This window comes from Schistocerca americana, chromosome 3 (genome assembly GCF_021461395.2).
Source record: "Schistocerca americana isolate TAMUIC-IGC-003095 chromosome 3, iqSchAmer2.1, whole genome shotgun sequence".
NCBI classification, from domain to species: Eukaryota; Metazoa; Arthropoda; class Insecta; order Orthoptera; family Acrididae; genus Schistocerca; species Schistocerca americana.
The window spans coordinates 688967995-688991410 of NC_060121.1; the positions used below are offsets into that span (position 1 = coordinate 688967995).

The 23416-nt window shown below is 42.1% G+C and overlaps 1 protein-coding gene across 1 annotated transcript in view; it reads right to left on the minus strand.

Annotated features, from left to right (window-relative positions):
* Positions 1 to 304: 304 nt before the first annotated feature.
* The window catches only part of LOC124606315 (juvenile hormone esterase-like), a 129399-nt gene continuing 106287 nt past the window's right edge, over positions 305 to 23416 (minus strand). The window contains exons 9-10 of the mRNA XM_047138298.1: positions 21800 to 21935; positions 305 to 452 (exon numbers count right to left, since the gene is read on the minus strand). Of these exons, the coding sequence (XP_046994254.1) occupies positions 305 to 452; positions 21800 to 21935 (284 nt within the window). The remainder of the gene's footprint in view (positions 453 to 21799; positions 21936 to 23416) is intronic.

Consider the following 23416-nt stretch of genomic DNA (forward strand, 5'->3'; position numbering starts at 1 on the left):
CAGTTAATGTCAAATAAAAAAAAATTCATACAGAACTATTTTTCTTTTGAGAATCTTTTGAAGGGCATTGAGTCCACAATTGTCTCTGACATATCGGACAGGCTTCAGCAAAAATGTAGTATTAAACTTAATAAAGCCAAAGCACAAAACATGGTGAATTAATTTTTTCATCATAATTGTTCAACCTGCAATTTCCGGCAGGTGTATGAATTTCAATTTTATTAAAAGTTCTTGTAACATCTTGTAAGGAGAACCTTGAATCTACTGTATTCATAGACGCTCCTGCACGGACGTCGTGTCGTAATCAGAAAGGTAGTGATTTCCAAAAGTCGATTCTCTTCTGGAAGAGTCCCTTCTTCACTTCCAACTTTTCACCTATACGTAGGTACTGCAGCTCTCTCCCAAACGTTACTTGCGGCCAGTGCAATGGGTCGTCATCCGGGGTTGGATTCCTGCAAAGTGCAGAACAACTTACTTAGGAACTATGTCACAAAAAGTGCAGTAAATATTGCCATACGTAACTAAACGCACTTAGCAACAAATAAAATAATAGTCGGTTAATTTATATCAGAGTAATATATCACAGCGAAACGCAAGGCAAATGGGTGAGAGCAATATCCACAACAGCACGTTTTCAGAGAAGGCAGTCACAGTTAGATGGTTCCAAAACAAAAGAAAATATTATTAAACATATGATCCTTCGCTAAAGTTATTACTACGTACCTCGCAAGCAAAAGCTGTTAGCTGTTCCATTCTTAATGACCACATAGTTGGAAGAAGTGTAATACAAACAACAACAATAGTTATGCACTGCATCAACCACTCGTAGTACAAATGGGTGGAAAATCGTTTGTAACAGTCGACTGACAAATTTTCTGGTTTCAGGATAGCATGCTTTAAGAAGCAGTGAACCGGGGCAGTCAGGTCTTACATAGCATTTATAAAAAACAACTGAACTGCGGCAAGATGGAAAATGAAGAAAGGCAACATAGAGAAAAAATGAGTGCAAGGAAGTATTTATCACCATTAATATTTTAAGATAAATGGACATTTCATAACACAAATATAAGTAGAAGAGTAACTATGCTATTTCTAAAGTTTGCTGAGGAGTCGCAGTAGTCCTAGTAGCAGAAGTAATCATCATTACAGAAAATACTCGTAGAAGAGTAGCTTTGTCTTCCAGTCATTTGAGTCCGGAGATAACTCTATAGTCTAATGTGAGAAGCACATAGTTTGCTGCAGTGATGACAGGTAGTCCCATATGAAGATTTACTCCCGGTGGTTCCTTTTCTTTTCCACGCCGCTTCTTATCAGTCGCTGTGTGTCTGTTGTTTTCTACAAAAGGAAGTGTCTCGTGATGGACTAGTGATCTCTAGGATGAACGGTCAAGGGCTGAGGTCTCCCAACTGTTAACATATCTTATTGTTAGCCTTAATTAGGTCCGTAACTCGTTTTCAGTGATCTCCAACACAGTGTTTGTCTATTGTTAAATTAGAGTAAAAATTTGTTTGGAAATGCGATTATTAGGCGTACTGACTAGATGCCCTACCTATTGTCATTGATGTCTTAAAACCATAGCTTCTGTACTGGCTGTATGTCCCCGTTCAAGGATACTGACACTTGAAGGGCTATAATGCTAAAGAGACTAAGCTGCGGTTTTGCAGCAATTGTGTTTTCTACGTGTTAGGTGGTATGGACATCTCTAAGAAGGACCATCACAGAAGAAGACGGTAGCTGCGAAGAAACCACGGGTAACAGAAGAAATACTTCAGTTGATTGATGAAAGGAGGGAGTACAAACATGTTCCGGGAAAATCAGGAATACAGAAATACATGTCGCTTATGAATGAAATAAATAGGAAGTGCAGGGAAGCTAAGACGAAATGGCTGCAGGAAAAATGTGAAGACATCGAAAAAGATATGATTGTCGGAAGGACAGACTCAGCATACAAGAAAGTCAAAACAACCTTTGGTGACGTTAAAAGCAACAGTGGTAACATTAAGAGTGCAACGGGAATTCCACTGTTAAATGCAGAGGAGAGAGCAGATAGGTGGAAAGAATACCTTGAAAGCCTCTATGAGGGTGAAGATTTGTCTGATGTGATAGAAGAAGGAACATGAGTCGATTTAGAAGAAATAGGGGATCCAGTATTAGAATCGGAATTTAAAAGAGCTTTGGAGGACTTACGGTCAAATAAGGCAGAAGGGATAGATAACATTCCATCAGAATTTCTAAAATCATTGGGGGAAGTGGCAACAAAACGACTATTCACGTTGGTGTGTAGAATATATGAGTCTGGCGACATACCATCTGACTTTCGGAAAAGCATCAACCACACAATTCCGAAGACGGCAAGAGCTGACAAGTGCGAGAATTATCGCACAATCAGCTTAACAGCGCATGCATCGAAGCTGCTTACAAGAATAATATACAGAAGAATGGAAAAGATAATTGAGAATGCGCTAGGTGACGATCAGTTTGGCTGTAGGAAAAGTAAAGAGAGGCAATTCTGACGTTACGGCTAATAATGGAAGCAAGGGTAAAGAAAAATCAAGACACCTTCATAGGATTTGTCGACCTGGAAAAAGCGTTCGACAATATAAAATGGTGCAAGCTGTTCGAGATTCTGAAAAAAGTAGGGGTAAGCTATAGGGAGAGACGGGTCATATACAACATGTACAACAACCAAGAGGGAATAATAAGAGTGAACGATCAAGAACGAAGTGCTCGTATTAAGAAGGGTGTAAGACAAGGCTGTAGCCTTTCGCCCCTACTCTTCAATCTGTACATCGAGGAAGCAATGATGGAAATAAAAGAAAGGTTGAGGAGTGGAATAAAATACAAAGTGAAAGGATATCAATGATACGATTCGCTGATGACATTGCTATCCTGATTGAAAGTGAAGAAGAATTAAATGATCTGCTGAACGGAATGAACAGTCTAATGAGTATACAGTATGGTTTGAGAGTAAATCGGAGAAAGACGAAGGTAATGAGAAGTAGTAGAAATGAGAACAGCGAGAAACTTAACATCAAGATTGATGGTCACGAAGTCAATGAAGTTGAGGAATTCTGATACCTAGGCAGTAAAATAACCAATGACGGACGGAGCAAGGAGGACATCAAAAGCAGACTCGCTATGGCAAAAAAGGCATTTCTGGCCAAGAGAAGTCTACTAATATCAAACAGAACCGGAACAGAAGAGAATCGAAGCATTTTAGATGTGGTGCTATAGACGAATGTTGAAAATTAGGTGGACTGATAAGGTAAGGAATGAGGAGGTTCTACGCAGAATCGGAGAGGAAAAGAATATGTGGAAAACACTGATAAGGAGAAGGGACAGGATGATAGGACATCTGCTAAGACATGAGGGAATGACTTCCATGGTACTAGAGGGAGCTGTAGATGGCAAAAACTGTAGAGGAAGACAGAGATTGGAATACGTCACGCAAATAATTGAGGGCGTAGGTTGCAAGTGCTACTCTGAGATGAAGAGGTTAGCACAGGAAAGCAATTCGTGGCGGGCCGCATCAAACCAGTCAGTAGACTGATGACCAAAAAAAAAAAAAAAAAAAAAAAAAAAAAAAAAAAAAAAAAAGAAAGAAAGGTGGTATGTGACAGGGCTAGGTAGACGTCGTGATAGGTAACTTCTCTGTGTTGTTCATACTAAATGGGTTAAGTGCAGAACGTGTGACACTGGTCGGTTGTACAGGACATGCACTTCCGTTAGCTCCTGTCGTTTTGCAGCCTGTCTCTTGTGTGTCTTCATTGGCGATAAAATGGACAGTGAAAACAATATGAATAATTCAGTAAAGGGAATTAACATAGAAAAGTGACAACAAGAGGCTAGTTGTTGAAAAAGAAAGGTGGGGGATGCATTTTGTTCCCGATATTTTAATGAACGCCATAGAAACAGTTCGCCATAAGCAAGCGTTTAAATTTGTTCATATGAATAGTTTTATGGACTTTCAGCAAGTAGCTGATATGATGATTAACACAGTTAAGGTAAATACAAAGTTCTGCCTCATGGATTAATTCAGATATACATGGTAATTTAGACAAAAAAGGTATTTGTTGAATTAGGGGGATGGGACAAATGCTGACGAAGAGAAGATTTCAAAGCTATCATATTGAGTAATGTCAGTGTGCAGATCATTATATTCAGAGAGGATAAGAGGCCTCAAAATTATGATGGAAATGCCTACCTGAGGCGCACAGTCATACAGTGAATTGTGTCAGGACTGAACAGTAAAATTATTACTAGAGATAGAAACATTGAAAAAAGGTGTTTGATGGACTTAGCGCGTCTAGCATTTTAGTGAAAATTTATTAAGAAAAATCAATGTTTCCTTGGTGTTTTTGGCTCATGCCAAGCGATTACTTGCTTTGCTAAAGTCAATGAGCAAGTGTTAAAGTGGAGATAGTGCATATTTACGTTCACATTCTTTGAATATAGTTTATTCTGAATAACGTAGGAAGTACATTTTGTTACTTAGCCCCTTTAGCATGATAACTCTTCATTTGTTCCTCTGTTTTGGCATATTATATGCGGAACCCTTTCATGCATCGCTGGTGATATTGTGAAGGCTCTTTAAGATGTCGCCTACAACATGTTCAAGATTCAGACTTACACTCCTGGAAATTGAAATAAGAACACCGTGAATTCATTGTCCCAGGAATGGGAAACTTTATTGACACATTCCTGGGGTCAGATACATCACATGATCACACTGACAGAACCACAGGCACATAGACACAGGCAACAGAGCATGAACAATGTCGGCACTAGTACAGTGTATATCCACCTTTCGCAGCAATGCAGGCTGCTATTCTCCCATGGAGACGATCGTAGAGATGCTGGATGTAGTCCTGTGGAACGGCTTGCCATGCCATTTCCACCTGGCGCCTCAGTTGGACCAGCGTTCGTGCTGGACGTGCAGACCGCGAGAGACGACGCTTCATCCAGTCCCAAACATGCTCAATGGGGGACAGATCCGGAGATCTTGCTGGCCAGGGTAGTTGACTTACACCTTCTAGAGCACGTTGGGTGGCACGGGATACATGCGGACGTGCATTGTCCTGTTGGAACAGCAAGTTCCCTTGCTGGTCTAGGAATGGTAGAACGATGGGTTCGATGACGGTTTGGATGTACCGTGCACTATTCAGTGTCCTCTCGACGATCACCAGTGATGTACGGCCAGTGTAGGAGATCGCTCCCCACACCATGATGCCGGGTGTTGGCCCTGTGTGCCTCGGTCGTATGCAGTCCTGATTGTGGCGCTCACCTGCACGGCGCCAAACACGCATACGACCATCATTGGCACCAAGGCAGAAGCGACTCTCATCGCTGAAGACGACACGTCTCCATTCGTCCCTCCATTCACGCCTGTCGCGACACCACTGGAGGCGGGCTGCACGATGTTGGGGCGTGAGCGGAAGACGGCCTAACGGTGTGCGGGACCGTAGCCCAGCTTCATGGAGACGGTTGCGAATGGTCCTCGCCGATACCCCAGGAGCAACAGTGTCCCTAATTTGCTGGGAAGTGGCGGAGCGGTCCCCTACGGCACTGCGTGGGATCCTACGTCTTGGCGTGCATCCGTGCGTCGCTGCGGTCCGGTCCCAGGTCGACGGGCACGTGCACCTTCCGCCGACCACTGGCGACAACATCGATGTACTGTGGAGACCTCACGCCCCACGTGTTGAGCAATTCGGCGGTACGTCCACCCGGCCTCCCGCATGCCCACTATACGCCCTCGCTCAAAGTCCGTCAACTGCACATACGGTTCACGTCCACGCTGTTGCGGCAGGCTACCAGTGTTAAAGACTGCGATGGAGCGCCGTATGACACGGCAAACAGGCTGACACTGACGGCGGCGGTGCACAAATGCTGCGCAGCTAGCGCCATTCGACGGCCAACACCGCGGTTCCTGGTGTGTCCGCTGTGCCGTGCGTGTGATCATTGCTTGTACAGCCCTCTCGCAATGTCCGGAGCAAGTATGGTGGGTCTGACACACCGGTGTCAATGTGTTCTTTTTTCCATTTCCAGGAGTGTATAAAACAACTGAATCTTATGCAAGGTTTTAGTTGCGTGAGTCATGACTGTCAAATACTCAAGATCTTAATTTGACAGAGGATGCTCTAGCACGATTAATTCAGTATCGAATTTCCGTATCTGTAATTGCAGCATGTCAGGTACTGTTAACAGCGATGTGTGTCTATCTGTTCGCAACGTATGATCCCTTAAAGTAACGGCTCTATTAGCGCGCGGTTTTCTGCAAAATAATCAGCATAGACCATCGACGGTGTGTAGCTATATAACTTTTCCAGCAACGAAGTATCGGTTTTCTGTTGAAACCGACTGCGAGAAGACGATGATGAACTTCTCGAGATAACAAAAAAACCTCACTGGTTTACGAACGTACAATTTTGGCAGCAAGAAACATTGACGTCAATGCGATCAACTCTGTCATCCTTGAACAAATAGCGGTTGAGTCTGTTTCCCACGAATCGTTTCACTGCGTCGTGAATACGGACGCTATTTGAAACTGTCCAACTGGGTTTTTGAATTCCTTGGATCTTCCCAGTGTCCCACACAGCATATATCGTCACTCGAAATCGGGGCACCAATAATTTTTTCTGCGCAACTTTGATCCATTTTGATTGTGCAGTCGAACCAGACTCGTCGTCAAAGAACTTATGCCGAATGTTACTTGGGCGACAATTCTGAGTGGTAAGTCAAACAGAGATAATGTGCCAATTCCATGCATTCTTTTCATTCTCTCCGACATGAAACTTCATTTCAAACGACTACCGTTCCCAGTTTGCCTCGTATTCTCAGATGACTAGCAGCAAAGCGCAGTCAGTTGCTTCAAGTGTGTGTATTAAATATGGAAAATTTCTGATTTTTACGAGGTCAGTTATATGTTGCGTGCTCACGATTGGGGAGCCGAAAACTTGTTATTATTGTTGTTCTTATTTTGCAGAAGACGGTAAGATCAAAAATGTTGTGTACCCCAAAGCACTTGAGTAAACTTATTCAAATACATGTATAATGCAGTGATGAAAAAATTATTCTTTTATTTATTTTCTGCATACGAAGTGCTTTGTTTATGTGTATCTACTTCCAATAAATAACAAAACATTTGATAGAGCCATTGCAATGCATGCCGGTATTAATTAATTTACTATAATAATTTGATTTGAATCGCAGTTGAATGTAGGAGGGCGCGCAGAAAAGTAATGCCTCCGAATTTTTTATGTTCACTTTATCTGAATTCCATCCATGGAAAATCCAGTTTACCATGGAAATAGAAAAAGAGGCAAACTTCCTTTTTTTGACGTCTTAGATCGCCATGTGCCCTACAGCTCGTTTGTCCACAACGGATCCGCAAGCCATTGCATACAGATTTATACCACCGTGCCTCCAACTGCCACCATCCCTAGAAGAAGAACTGCGGGATCAGTACTCAAGTGCACAGGGCACACTCCATTTCTGACGAACAAAGTCAGAGGGCAGAGCCGCAGCACCTGTAATCCCTCTTCCTCTAGAAGGATACGGCTGTCGACAGATTCGGACGGCCCTGCGACGCAAGAGCCCCGAGAATGACAGGGATGCCAAAAATACGAGAGAATAAGGAAAGGATACCGCTTTCATAACGTTTGCTAGCATATCGTTAAAAGTTGGCAGACTACTGCGGAAGCATCACATAACACCACTTTTCCGCCCGCCAGGGATGTACGAAACTCCTCTTGAATGTGACGACAGAACTTATGTTGGACAAACGATCACACAATCGAAGATCGACATACAGAACATGAGTGCCAGACCACCTTATTGTAGCCCAACAAGTTTGCAGTAACAGAACACTACATTGAAAATGACACAAAATGACTTAACTAGCAAATGAAAGTCCTGCCTACCATCGAAAAATTTTGAGACTCTATTTTCGAAGAAGTGATTAAAATCCGTGTGCGAGTGATAATTTAATCAACAGAGACATGGATTTCAAACTGAGCAAGCTATACGAGAACCAGTATTAAGTTCGATCAAAGCCGAACGCGACATCCGGACGCGAGATGCGACGTGGACGGCAGTATGCGGGCGGAGGCAACCGACTTCCCTCCATCCTCGCTTCCATCACCACAGCAGTCCCACTACCATTACCGTAGCAGTACGCCGCCCTTCCCCCCCCCCCCCCCCCCCACTCCCCCATCCTGACGAGTCTGAGCACGGAACGTGGCCGGTGACGTCTGAACTTACACCGCCAGTTCGCAGAAGTCACATTATTCCATCAGCTAGATGATGGCGAAATGGGTTTTCGCCGAAATATCGTGGACCTTTGACGACCGGATCTGGCAGTCACCCGAGAACCTTAGAAGCAGAGTATACGCCGGAAAAACATCAGATCACGTGAACAGTTATGTTTCTGAGAACACGAACATGACATTGGAGAGTACACAAAATTAGTATAAGTAACGGTAGAAACGAAATTGATATTATCGCCTTAAAAAATGAAATTGAAGACATTAGTTGAATTTCAAAAGAACGTATAACAAGAATGAAGAACGAAAGACTAAACGTTACGAACTACAAACGAAGATAATGGAGAAGTCTAGGCAGACGAAAACACCGATAGCTACCTGACCAAGCACACGCCACTTTCCTGAAATAAAGAATAGCTAAAATGGTTCTAATCTCTCTGAGCACAATGGGACTTAACATCTGAGGTCATCAGTCAAAACAAATGGTTCAAATGGCTCTGAGCACTATGGGACTTAACATCTATGGTCATCAGTCCCCTAGAACTACTTAAACCTAACTAACCTAAGGACAGCACACAACACCCAGCCATCATGAGGCAGAGAAAATCCCCGACCCCGCCGGGAATCGAACCCGGGCGTGGGAAGCGAGAACGCTACCGCACGACCACGAGATGCGGGCGGTCTTTAGTCCCCTAGAACTTAAACCTAACTAACCTAAGGACATCACACACATCCATGCCCGAGGCAGGATTCGAAACTGCGGCCGTAGCGGTCGCGCGGTTCCGGACTGAAGTGCTTAGAACTTCTCGGCCACAGTGAATGAAGAATAGTTTAGAGAAGTATCGTCATCAGAATCACATAGAAGGAAAAACTGGATGAATGACAGAATTATCGGACGAGCTGTCTAACGTTTCGCCCCATTTAAATTTCCACTTGAATAGTATGAAGGAGGCTAGAAAGCAAACCTGAAGACATATTGGTTGAATATTTGGTTAAAAAAAAGTAAAACTAACGCAGAATAAGTCTCAAATAAAATAATGAAAGGAACGAAAGAAACAAAGTAAATAGCCAATCCATTTTTGTTCTTAGATATAGCATTACTGACACGATGATTAGTAGTAGAGATGAATAAGTTGGGAGCAGATCAAAAGCGAAATAATTAAATGATAATTTTAGAAGTTTTGTCTATAGCACGTACAGTCATGCTCAAAAGTATTCGAACGACCTGAATTGCATTTCGCCTGATTCGCATGCAACCCACATAACGCAGCTGTCTATCAGATTCTCTAATTGCTCGTTGGTACAATCGTTTGACTATTGAAAATGATTAAAAGAAGTCACCACTAGAAAACACTGCTCGGTATCGAAATAACTCAAGATGTAAAGTAATACCACGATACTAGAAATACCAGGGAACACCTTATCACAGATAAGAGTGTGATTAAGGCTTGTAAGCTCACATTTATTACAATGAATGACATACCTGAAATGCTACCACTCTCATTATTACGTCAGATAGGTAATGCACGTAGTAAGTTCGTCGTAGTCATGATTTCCTCTTCAAAGTAGCATACCATACTTGTTATTTAACTCAAAATGACATTAAAAATTAAAGTTATTCGCAAGCAGCTAGCTGAGAATGTGTATGAACTTCAAATGACACGACGAGCCGCTTCGTTCTGCATATGGATTCAAACCCAGGTCATGCAGACTAAGCAAAGGTTTCGTGACTGACGGAAACTAAAAGTCATTCCTGACTAAGCATACAGAGAGTGATATACATCGATTTTAGACAGGATCAGTTAGCAAAAATGGTTCAAATGGCTCTGAGCACTATGGGACTCAACTGCTGACGTCATTAGTCCCCTAGAACGTAGAACTAGTTAAACCTAACTAACCTAAGGACATCACAAACATCCAAGCCCGAGGCAGGATTCGAACCTGCGACCGTAGCGGTCTTGCGGTTTCAGACTGCAGCGCCTTTAACCGCACGGCCACTTCGGCCGGCGATCAGTTAGCAAATATCAACTTTAAATTACATAACGTAAACATTTTTAACGGACGCGAATTCCTACCCAGCATCTATTGACCCTGTTAATGAAATACGAGAGATGTTAAATATTGCTTCTTCACAAGTAGCTTACTTGAAAAGCCGTGAGGTAAAGCTTTATGTTGGACAGGGATTCGAACACAGAACCTAATCGGATTGTTATCGAAGCACAATCAACTGTGACATATCGGATTTTCTCGGCAGTAGCTAGATATTTTAACTGAAATGACGAGACGAAACATTACTGTTTTCCTTCCCAGGACTCCAACCCGGCACCTATCGCTGTTATATTCTAGAGAAAACGAACGTTAAATATGGGTTTGTTACACCAGCAGCGACATATGAGGATGTTTGAACTAGAAGTAATATAACGAAGAGTTCAGAACTGACTGGGAATCGAACCCCATACATATCGTTGTTGACTACACACAAAGAGATATCGGCTACCGAATTTTTCTCCACCAGCAGCTCGGAATAACATCCTTGAACTTACAGTGATCTCTCAAATAGTTCTGTATCTCACTGGGAGCCTAAACGTCAGATATCGTCAGTGTTGACAACGAATTGAAATGCATCAAAAATCAAAATTATTATCCACCAGCAGATAGGTGTCCTCATGCTAGAGCTTGACAATACATAATGGAAACTTTAGTGCCGGGCCAGGATTAGAACCCATTCACACGCAATATGTGGAGATGTTGAGGAATCTGCCGTTTTGAACAAACAACAAATTGTAGTCGAACTGTATTGTCACGAAGGGATCAAATTCCGCGTTAAGGGCGGTCTGAGTTGCATTCCAAGTTCAGAACCAATTTTATCGACAAACAGAAGCTCAAATAAAAGATGGAATAAGTGTCCTGTGACCCTACATAGCGTTTGTTTCGTCACTGGAAATAAATAACTAGTATAAGAAAGGTTACTAGTGATAGACTTCCCACATTTCGCCACTCTTGACTTTATTGTGGTTCAACCTAACGTCTACTTGTTAGAGAAGGAATATCGTATTTAATGTGATTTTAAGACAACAATGCCTTTATACCTTTTTCTCTTGGCCTAGCCAGAAGAGAATAGAATCTGTCTCTCCTTATCAAACATCATGGGCAGAAGTTGTAATCGAACCCAGACCAGCATCATAGGAAACTACCATCAATCCAACAGACCACCAAAACCTCTTCTCAGAGGCTCATATTTCTATCATAACACCGTTGCGGCACACTCGATGAGAATTCTGACACACAGGCTCCCTGTAGAGGTTTGCAGCATGTTCAGTACATTAATTTACTTGGTTCACCGAATCGCCATGAACTAGCTGCCTCGGCTACCCAGTGCATACAGTGGACTCTATTTTGTAATCACTGAAATAAAATCACGTTAACTGCCACCAACACAGAACTGCCAACAGTGTTGAATGCAGAAATATAAATAGGAAGTGTTCCTTTCCATCTGAGCTACTCTATTGCGCTATCTGTTTGTTGAAAACGTCGGGCAGTGCAAAAGAAGAGCTATAACTGTCTTGCTCGCAGAAATCCAGATCCAGCCATATGTATTATCTCACAGCAGTGTGGAATGCGGAACATCTGGAGGAACTGTTGTTGACTTGTGGAGGTGCTGTAGCTACATGACAGCTAATAGCGTAACGATAGGCCTCGTGCTCCGTAGATAAGACTCGCGACTTCTAGTACATTCGCTGCTACATTTTTAAAAACGCAATTCTGCTGTCTGCTGAAGTTATCAATTTAATGGAACTTTCAACATAATTCCCTTCATTTCTCATCCCAAAATAGCCACATGTGGAAAAAGGGCTAACTTCTGCGACATTTAGTTCTTTTCTGGTTTAATAGACGGCCAGACAGCAAATGCATCTTGAAGCTTTTGTATTATGTATGGGGAGAGCGCATCGTGCCAAAATAGCCAGAAAAGTATTTTCTACATTAGCTGTCGTCTGGTAGTGGCATTTTACTCTTCTTCAAACCTTGTTTGACATCTTTAACTCAGAACAAGTTTTATACATGCATGTAATCAATAAACTGCATGTGCATTGTCAGTCTGTTATAGATAACATCCGAGAATTCGCATATATCGTACATGATTAATATCTCTCTCATGTTTAGTATTGTTTTAACAACACTAAAAGAAACCTTACGAAAATTCTGCACTGTATTATAAGAAATGAAATAAAACTACCCACAATATCCTTGTGATGAAAGTCTGTTATAATAAAACTGAGTATCTGTACACAAGCGTGCCTCTATCGGCACGAATTAGTAAAATACTACTAATTAGATTTCGATTGGGTCTGTGTTTAATTGGCATGCTGTGTCATACTCAAGAGGTATGCAAATGTGGCATTTCATAAATAAAGATATGTGTTCCTAGAAACCCAAAATTTGCTTGTCAGCAGCGGAAAGACGCGTTACCTGTTGTTCAGCATTGTAAGATTTTCACCATTGCGCTATGAGCGGAAAGTATTTTCTTATCGATGTTTGATTTGACTGCTTGTAGCTCTTTCACAGAAGGGATAAAAAGGTTACAGTCAGCGAGACTGGAACTGCGAACGATAACACACGCTTTATTACAGGTCAGCACGTCACCACAGAGCTAGCGAGGAGGTACGTGTTTGGTGTTCCTCTTACGAGGCTAATAGTGGCTAGAACACATAAATTGCTATTTAAAAGACGAGATTAGTTGCTATTTCCACGTGCATCGACTTTCCTGGGCTGAAAACCGTAAATTTACAATCTTTTGTTACACCTCAAGCGATAATACACTCCTGAGGCGGAATAAGGGGAACCAGCCATCATTCTCCGAGGCAGATAATTAATCTTCATTATTTAGTCTTCGCATGGGGTTAATCGAACTACTTTGAAGCTGCTTCTCTACCGTTCCAATCTCCAGTAGCACGTGTGAAGAAACGAAGACTGAGTTTTCTTATTTTACACTCCTGGAAATGGAAAAAAGAACACATTGACACCGGTGTGTCAGACCCACCATACTTGCTCCGGACACTGCGAGAGGGCTGTACAAGCAATGATCACACGCACGGCACAGCGGACACACCAGGAACCGCGGTGTTGGCCGTCGAATGGCGCAGCATTTGTGCACCGCCGCCGTCAGTGTCAGCCAGTTTGCCGTGGCATACGGAGCTCCATCGCAGTCTTTAACACTGGTAGCATGCCGGGACAGCGTGGACGTGAACCGTATGTGCAGTTGACGGACTTTGAGCGAGGGCGTATAGTGGGCATGCGGGAGTCCGGGTGGACGTACCGCCGAATTGCTCAACACGTCGGGCGTGAGGTCTCCGCAGTACATCGATGTTGTCGCCAGTGGTCGGCGGAAGGTGCACGTGCCCGTCGACCTGGGACCGGACCGCAGCGACGCACGGATGCACGCCAAGACCGTAGGATCCTACGCAGTGCCGTAGGGGACCGCACCGCCACTTCCCAGCAAATTAGGGACACTGTTGCTCTTGGGGTATCGGCGAGGACCATTCGCAACCGTCTCCATGAAGCTGGGCTACGGTCCCGCACACCGTTAGGCCGTCTTCCGCTCACGCCCCAACATCGTGCAGCCCGCCTCCAGTGGTGTCGCGACAGACGTGAATGGAGGGACGAATGGAGACGTGTCGTCTTCAGCGATGAGAGTCGCTTCTGCCTTGGTGCCAATGATGGTCGTATGCGTGTTTGGCGCCGTGCAGGTGAGCGCCACAATCAGGACTGCATACGACCGAGGCACACAGGGCCAACACCCGGCATCATGGTGTGGGGAGCGATCTCCTACACTGGCCGTACACCACTGGTGATCGTCGAGGGGACACTGAATAGTGCACGGTACATCGAAACCGTCATCGAACCCATCGTTCTACCATTCCTAGACCGGCAAGGGAACTTGCTGTTCCAACAGGACAATGCACGTCCGCATGTATCCCGTGCCACCCAACGTGCTCTAGAAGGTGTAAGTCAACTACCCTGGCCAGCAAGATCTCCGGATCTGTCCCCCATTGAGCATGTTTGGGACTGGATGAAGCGTCGTCTCACGCGGTCTGCACGTCCAGCACGAACGCTGGTCCAACTGAGGCGCCAGGTGGAAATGGCACGGCAAGCCGTTCCACAGGACTACATCCAGCATCTCTACGATCGTCTCCATGGGAGAATAGCAGCCTGCATTGCTGCAAAAGGTGGATATACACTGTACTAGTGCCGACATTGTGCATGCTCTGTTGCCTGTGTCTATGTGCCTGTGGTTCTGTCAGTGTGATCATGTGATGTATCTGACCCCAGGAATGTGTCAATAAAGTTTCCCCTTCCTGGGACAATGAATTCACGGTGTTCTTATTTCAATTTCCAGGAGTGTAACTGAGATTATTCAATAGAAATGACAGGAAAAATCAAGTGAACTTTGAGGCTTAATTCCGTGCACACCAGGAAGTAACTCGTCGAACACAGAGTTGCCAAACATACCTTGTCTTGTTGCCAAATCTCAGTTACAGTACCAGCAGGAAGAAGACGAACCGATGTGATCCTACAGCGGGCTGGAAAGTGACCATAGCTGGCGTCTCAAAGACGCGGCTGCTACGGCCTGGAATACGTAATGCGTCTGATTCGCATTTCTGTAACTAGGTTTAGGGACTGGAGCGTAGTTACTAATAATACTCAGAACTCACTGCAAACTAAACATCATAAATCATTAACTCTCATAGTTGTTTTTGTATTTCTTTCGTAACTGTACTGCAAACTAAGAAACTCATTCACGGACGTTTTCGTGCCTCGCCGATAGTCGAGCACACCAAACAAATAAAAATAAAACAAGGATGTGTATGTGTATGTGTGTGTGTGTGTGTGTGTGTGTGTGTGTGTGTGTGTGTGTGAGAGAGAGAGAGAGAGAGAGAGAGAGAGAGAGAGAGAGAAATAAAAAAGAATGAGAGAGAGGGTAAAACATTGTTGTAAAGAAATTGAATACCGGTATGTAAAGAAATCTTTCATTAAAATGACACGTTCCACATCATTACGAAATATCGTATTCATGATCTATGGAACAAGTATTAATCTAATCTAATCCAATCATATCAAATTGCTGACTAGCCGTGAAGAGTCATGAATTACCGAAATTTTCGCCAATATCAGTAACCAAATCTAAACTTGAAAATAAAAGACGACAGTTTTTGTAATAAACCGTTACTCCTATCAAGACCCTTTCATCCCGTTTAACTAACCACGAAAGATGTCTAATACTCGTATATCTCCATTCAGAAGTAACAAAGTGTGTATGCATTTAAAGATGAAGCACATGATGTGAAGCTCTGTGACGGAGATACGAACCCAACAAGTAATCGGATTGTTAACTAAAAAATCAAATGTTACGTATCGGTTCTCTTACTAGCTGCTAGGTGTTTCAATCCAAAATAGGGAGACAAATTTTTATGCCTGAGCGACAATCGAACCGCACTCCTATCGTTCTTCTTTATTGTCCACGAATATAGCTTAAGTATCAAATGCTTACTCAACATCAGTAAGATGTGTGCGTGTTTGACCAGAAATTGTTGTCAACACATGAATAGACATTAAAAATGGACGGTAATTTTTACTAGCAGGCCGGTTTGCACGTGATAGGGCTTGGAATGAAATTATGAATATTTTTGTATAGGATCAGGAATCGGACCCACATACTTACCTTTGGAGGAGACCTAGAGAAGATTGCAGTCTTGGAAAAAAGAACGAAATGATTGAACTATACTGTTCTGAGAGATTCAGATCCTCGAAAGAGGAGATACGAATTCGAATCACAGTGCAGCACCAAATTTTTCAGCGTCTCTAGTTCAATCAAGTACAAGTAAAATAAGAGCCCTGTTCCTTTAAATGGCTATCGGTTCATCAAATAAAATAAAATTTTCTAATGTTATTAAGTTTACTGGCGACAGAATTTCTGTTTACCATGACCTCGGCCTATGTCATTTCCCAAAGTAAACCGGCTCTGTCCTGTTGGGAATGAAGGAACGTGATGTTTAACGCGGATTCTGGATTATAACATCCTTCTCTTGAGGTTACCAGAGGTAAAGTAAATCTGTTTGTGCCTCTTAAAAGTAAATGCCTGAACCCACGTATTGCACTTTTAATAGTTCGTTCTACCAGACCATTGTGGCCACATTTCCCAGCCCCAGGAGTGTGCTGTAATGGATGATGTGCTTAGCTTACAAAATTAGTCACGGTGGAAAAAATGCAAGTCTATTAAATGGTCAAGCTGAAGAAAGCTTCTGAAGCGGATATTATGCTATTCTCACGTCACCAGGATGTAAAGACTCTTCTAGGCATCATAGCCTCGATGTGAAACCATTTTGAAATTTTCACCAATTCAGAAAATTTCTTAGTTCGAGAAAATCCACTGTGAAGTGTGAAGTTACCGAATAATTCGATTATTACCGCCATTATTACTATCATTTTCTTCATACCGCTGCTGGAACACATGTGCTTGAAGATCATTGAAGGCCTTTTGGTCAAAAATGGTTCAAATGAGTCTGAGCACTATGGGACTTAAAATCTGAGGTCATCAGTCCCCTAGAACTTAGAGCTACGTAAATGTAACTAACCTAAGGACATCACACACATCCATGCCCGAGGCAGGATTCGAACCTGCAACCGTAGCGGTAGCGCGGTTCCAGACTGAAGCGCCTTGAACCGCTAGGCCACACCGGCCGGCCCTTTTGGTGATTATAGAAGCAGTTGCCCAAGAACAGGTTCTTTCCCTGTCTGCGGAATCCTTTTCATGTTAATATCAAACATCAGCAATTACTCGTAGATTACATCAGAACTAAAGTAATTGATGGAGACGTTGCTTGAAAACAAAAACGCGCTGCCTTCCTTCGCTTCTATAATCTAGGAAAGTATTTCACAGTTGCAAAACCCGCATTTGACTCATTGTCATTATACTTAGTCGCTGATCATAAATTCTAGCTCAGAGTGACACCAGTTTAAGTAACCTAATGTAGCGCAGACTGTTTGCCAGTGCTCTTTCTCACCAGTAGATATACAAATCACCTAATCGGGCCCCATAAGTACACTGTAACAGTAATTTCTGTGTGTATGCAATGCATACGGATTGTAGAAATTAGTGGTGCTCTCTCTTCCACTTCTGTATACAATATGCCTGACCTAAACGGGCCCTTTATCATTACAGGCCCTGGGCGGTGCAACATCATACTGACAACAGTTACGTGCTTATACTGACCACCTCACTGTTCTTTTTACCTGATTTTGTAATCATTTAAATAAAACAACATAACCTTCTAGTGGGAGACATTTCGTCCCCCTTTTCCTTCTGTGAAATTTGTCACTAAGCTTTTTGCCTTCCAACCAGCGAAATGCGGCAGAGTACGGCTGGTAAACGATTCACAAACCACGATTTAGTGCCGTTAAGACGATTTATTTAAACATTGGCGTAGCTGAAGGAATTTAGTTTCTTCTTAAATCGTCTTATGCAGCAACGTTCACAGATATCTCAAATAGGAAAAGCTCTTTATCCAGGTACGAAGGTTGTAAAACAAACTTCCCACAGTTTTTGCCAAGTTGATCATTTCGTCTGATAGCACTGCGTAAGCATTTTGTCTAAGAAGTATGACAAGTAGTGTTCCTGTAGCTGTGGGAATCATTGGTTGAAAACGAGTTTAACACCAGTGGGTACAGCACCACTAAATATTCGAAATGATTATCAACCTGAGTTCATCCACAAACTGAGGCGTATTTATAATATTGAAGCTAGACTGAGTATCCTTGTCTTCCTTGAGTGGGAATCGGAAGGCGTTTACACACACGTATACGAGGGTAATCCCAAATGTAAGTTCTCCTAAGGGACACGCAAGTGCCAACGCAGGCACAAAAAAAAAAAATGGCTCTGAGCACTATGGGACTTAACATCTATGGTTATCAGTCCCCTAGAACTTAGAACTACTTAAACCTAACTAACCTGAGGACAGCACACAACACCCAGCCATCACGAGGCAGAGAAAATCCCTGACCCCGCCGGGAATCGAACCCGGGAACCCGGGCGTGGGAAGCGAGAACGCTACCGCACGACCACGAGATGCGGGCCACAGCAGCAGCTGCGTGGTGGAAAAGTGATAAAGAGCAAGTCTACGGATATGAAGGTCTCAAGTTCAATCCCTCGTCAGACCCACGGTTTTTATGTGCGATTTTACACTTATTTCCCCTCTGGCAGTTTGTTGATGTGATAAGTGCCGAGTTGCACTGTGGTCCGAAAGCCACGTTAAACTGTAGGTTCCCCTATTAAATGGCTAGGTAGGTCAACTCAAAGGTCGGAGGAAAGCAACGGCATACCACGTCCAACAAGACCGTGGCTGTTAAAGCACTGTGGTGTTCAAACCACTCTTCCGACTGATGACTGCTTTAATTTCTATGGGTTCCAAAGTTAATGATCTTCGGGTTATTAACATTTTTGTGCTTTCATGCTGTAGCTTTCATACTAGTAAACATAAGTAACCGGCCGAGCACTGTAACCGTTTGAGTCGTCACGGTGGTAGACGACGATGCTGTCGAACCCAGTTACAATCTTGGTCATGGCTATGTTTCAGTCTAATACCTCTATGTGACTTTCTGCGTATTTCATGGTATACTTTTATACACTTGGTACGCATCCAAATTGATATCTGATAGAGCTGTATTTAGCAACATGAATCAGATATGTTTTCCGTGCAATATATCGGACATCATTGCAGCGAGATTTCGTTTGTGCGTTGCGCATGGTGCAAGAAATATTTGTATTAGGTTTCACCCCACTGTATGCGAGCAAGCTCACGAATAGACTGTCAATAACTGGAATTACGCAATAATACACTTAAAAGTTGTATTTTTGCATTATGTATCCCAATGAAAATAACTGTAAACAGGTTATATGCCTACATGCTTATTATTCGCGCTTCTCGAGGCTTTAGTCAAAAAATAAAAAGAGAGACAGAGGCAGAGAGAGTAAACAGAAATGTATTTCAAATATCAACTCGGTGACGCCATGTTCGTCTCGTGATGTAAAGCAAGGATAGCTGATAGGTAATATCTCGTGGTACTAGCGATATGTATTGCTACAGGGCTCTTTCTTTTCTCTCTACAAACAACCAGAACAGAATTCAGTAACAAAGTGGTAAGAACACCTATGCAGTGGGCCAATTAAACACTCAGCCTTTCTTGGTTATTTTGTTAATCGTCTGTAATGCAGTAAACATACTTGATTACTGATTTGTTATTACTACCATTTTTATTGTTATTCGTCACCTCACAACAGCTTTCCTATCACTCATTGCTGCCGATGCGGGTAACGAATGGATCAGGATGAATGAAATGTGGGAAGTTTCGACACGTAGAATATACACATTTATCTCAGCGTCTTGTGTTCAGGATAATATGAAAATCTCAATATGAGAAGACGAGAATGGGATGCCGGTGGTGCAGGCAATAACACCCACCTATTTCTGTCGACTTAACACCATGACGACAGGCAAATTGGTGTCTCACTGTATTTTGATTATAATTCGTTAGCCTTCTTGCGACCTCGTTTTAATACCTCGTGGGAGCAGTCATAATATTTTGCTTTTTGAACACCAAACAATAACATTTAGATAGTAGATGGAAGGATACAAAGAAACAATCAGACTCATGGGTGTGGATGCAGTTCATCACTAGAAGACTAAAGAAGAGCGAAACATTACGAAGGCAATGAATACGCTGGTTAGTATACATTATTTGTATAGATCTGAAGATGAAAAAGTGCAGATCTGCACAGTGCCCTAATCTGCACTTTAGTTTCTGTCTTAATGGGCATAATTTTTAGTTTCTTCTCTTCTGAATTTTCAGATGAATTGATTATTACGAGGTACACAATAATTAGTTAAGTGTGTTTCTTACAGCTTCCATTCGCACCAACATTTTTCTACATTCTCGTGAAATCCATGAAGTTTTTCTTCTATGATCACAAGACTGCATTTAGATGCAATCGATTCGAGGTGCAAAGTGATTGTTATCTTGCTTTTCGTGACAGGTGGGCAAAGTTGATTTCCAAAGACATTTTACTGTACTGAAATAATCTTTCGTCACAAATTAACAAGGTAAGTGTTTTATTCGTATATATTTTGTGGGAAACTGTAATCGTGATGGAAGGTTACACACCTGAATGTTTGACACAACTGGTAGGAGAAAATACTGCATACTCCTACTGTAAACTGCTCATTCTTTTGTTTTAGCGCATTATGTAATGTAGCCGCCCCCTCCCATTTCTTTTAATGTCGGGGGCTGTGACGGCACTGGTTTTGGGCACGTCGCAGTTGGTTTGGCCACAGTTGCGTGTTTTTCTTAGCCGCAGTGCCCGTGGCTTAAACCTCGTACTGGAGACATAGAGGCAGTACCTAGTCAGAACATTTCACATTTTTTACCTTTTTGTAATTCTAAAATTCAGGACGTTGCTCCTCAGTTTCATGGCTGTTTAAATGGTGAGTCAGCCACAGGTTATGGAAAATTGTATCTGACCTATATGCGCCCATTACTGTTGTTCCAAGCTGTGCCCTTTGTTAAAATAAATAGTCTGTAGTTTCACCGGCAATAACGTTTGGTCGTAATTTGACATTAGAGGTTTCCAGTTCTATGGGATTTTCTATAAAGAATTGTAATTTGGTAAAAGGCCCTGTTTCATTTTACAACTGTTGCTGCTGTCTAAACTGTTGTTCCCTTCTTTTTAACTTGCTGTTTAATGTATTTGTTGCTGATCTCAGGAATTGTTTCTCTTAGTATAGTGTTTCTTTTTTAGGTAGTAATAAAGTTTGTTAATTGGTGAAACATACGCACTTAAAACCCTGGTTCAGTTCTTTCACCTGCATGATGTTGGTTAAGCCGCACTCTGAAAGGTCAGATTTCAAACATAATTCGTTTTAATCTGATTTTTTTCCACTCATTTCGCGTCCATTAATATGTAGTCAATAACTTTTCTTCGGAATCTCATACCTTCATTCTCGTACAAAGAAATCGTCTTTTGTTTTATTTTTATTAAGCATTTACACCCCTAATGCAATTACCCATAGAATTTATGTGGTATCTCCGGCCTTGTCTCTCAGTTCTGCTTACCACTGTATTACACAGAATTTTATACTAAAGGCTTCACAGTGCTCCACTTTTTTGGTTTGTGTGTCAACTTTCTTAGGCTGTATTAGTTCTTTTATCGTGATTCGACATTTTGGTTGCTGTATTCGAAGACAGTGCCCTGAATATTTTATTATAAAAGAACTTTATTAAAGACTGCAGCACAAAACTGGAAGTAGTTCCTCCCAAGAACTCGGATAAATGTACAACTAGTATTTCGTTTCGTTGCGTTGGGTACTTACGGAATATGTAATTCAATAACATGTGAAATTCTGGGCAGGAGTTAAATGTGACATTAACGTTACTATAGAGAACAAGAATTAAAGTCACCGAATGTGCCGTAGAATTTTTGATGAACTCACCCTGTTTTTGCAAAGTCTGTCCATAGTTTAGTTAACGTCTTAGCCATTTCAATATCCTTTGCCGGTAGGTCTCCAGTTATTGGCATGTATGGATTGTTTGAAAATAAGTAAAACGCTTCATCTCCATGGGAAACACCTGTAAAAACATACATTGAAAGTTATTTCTTCATATAATGCATATGGGTATTATGCACTAAATACTGCCAGTAACTCTCGAACAGCGGATCCCTGCTTTCCCTCATAAGTAACGTATAAGTTTTTATTTAATTTTAGAGACTAGTAGTATAGATTTTATGTGTGTGACCACTGAAATATGAGGACTCTGTGAACTAATACGAATGTTTTGCTTGTAGCTACGTTTCAGTGCGAAAATTATGTAACTAGACATTTGCAATGGTACTGTGATTTTTAATTTCCCTGCGTTAATATGGCTTCCAGTGTTGAAACAGAGTTGGAGATACATTAATGAACGTGTATCTGTTTCCTTGCATAGGGAAAGAAGGTGGTTCAAACCGATGTGTGCTCATAATGATTTACATTTCTACTATTTCACTTAATCACACCAGGTGAATGAGTGGAGGTGCGGTTTCAGCAGGTTCGCTTTCTATGTAGAGACAAAACTTGCTTGATCCTTCTTGCATCAGTTATAATTCTAAAGACTACTCTAAAAGTCAGTGAGGAAGTTGATGCGACCACTGAAAAATATAAAATTTCTTTATCTGTGCAGAACAACAAACATATCTTCCCCAACAAAGTAAATATACTGGCTTGGAGCTTACCACGTGGAAAATGATGATTGAAAATAAAGTAAATATCGGTAAATTATGTAAGTGATTGAAAAATATGATTATAAGAAATGTAAACAACATGGAAAAATTAAATGTGAATACCTTAAATACCTATAAAAATGTAAATAATGTAAGTACAGGAAACAAAATTGTACGTAAATAAAAGAACCGAGCGAGGTGGCGCAGTGGTAAGACACTGGACTCGCATTCGGGAGGACGACGGTTCAATCCCGCGTCCGGCCATCCTGATTTAGGTTTTCCGTGATTTCCCTAAATCACTCCAGGCAAATGCCGGGATGGTTCCTCTGAAAGGGCACGGCCGACTTCCTTCCCCATCCTTCCCCAATCCGATGAGACCGATGACCACGCTGTCTGGTCTCCTTCCCCAAAACCAACCAACCGTAAATAAAAGAGTATGGAAAAACAATTTTTTATCAAAAATTTTATATGTATCATAGTTTTTCTGTTTGAACACTTGTTTTTTCTTCGTACTCCGTTTATAGTTTCTCCTTCACATAGCACAGAATGTTAGTGTGTCTCTGTCTTAACAGAGTCTTTTAGATAGGCTGCATCTAATTAGGACAGCTGAAATGTGCAGAGGTAACTCTCTGCAGTGGACTCTATCTCTCAGAAGCAGCAGCAGGTGAGAGCTGAAATTACTCTGTTACATGCGTACTGTATGCACGTGTGACAGTTACTGACAAAAAAAGTTCGAGCTCTTGAATATGTATACTTTTTCGAGAAAAGGTTGTGAATTAACATCTAATGACGAGAAAAAAGTCCAAAGAGGGGGAATATTTAATTTAAAAGAGAGAAAAATGCTTAGTGT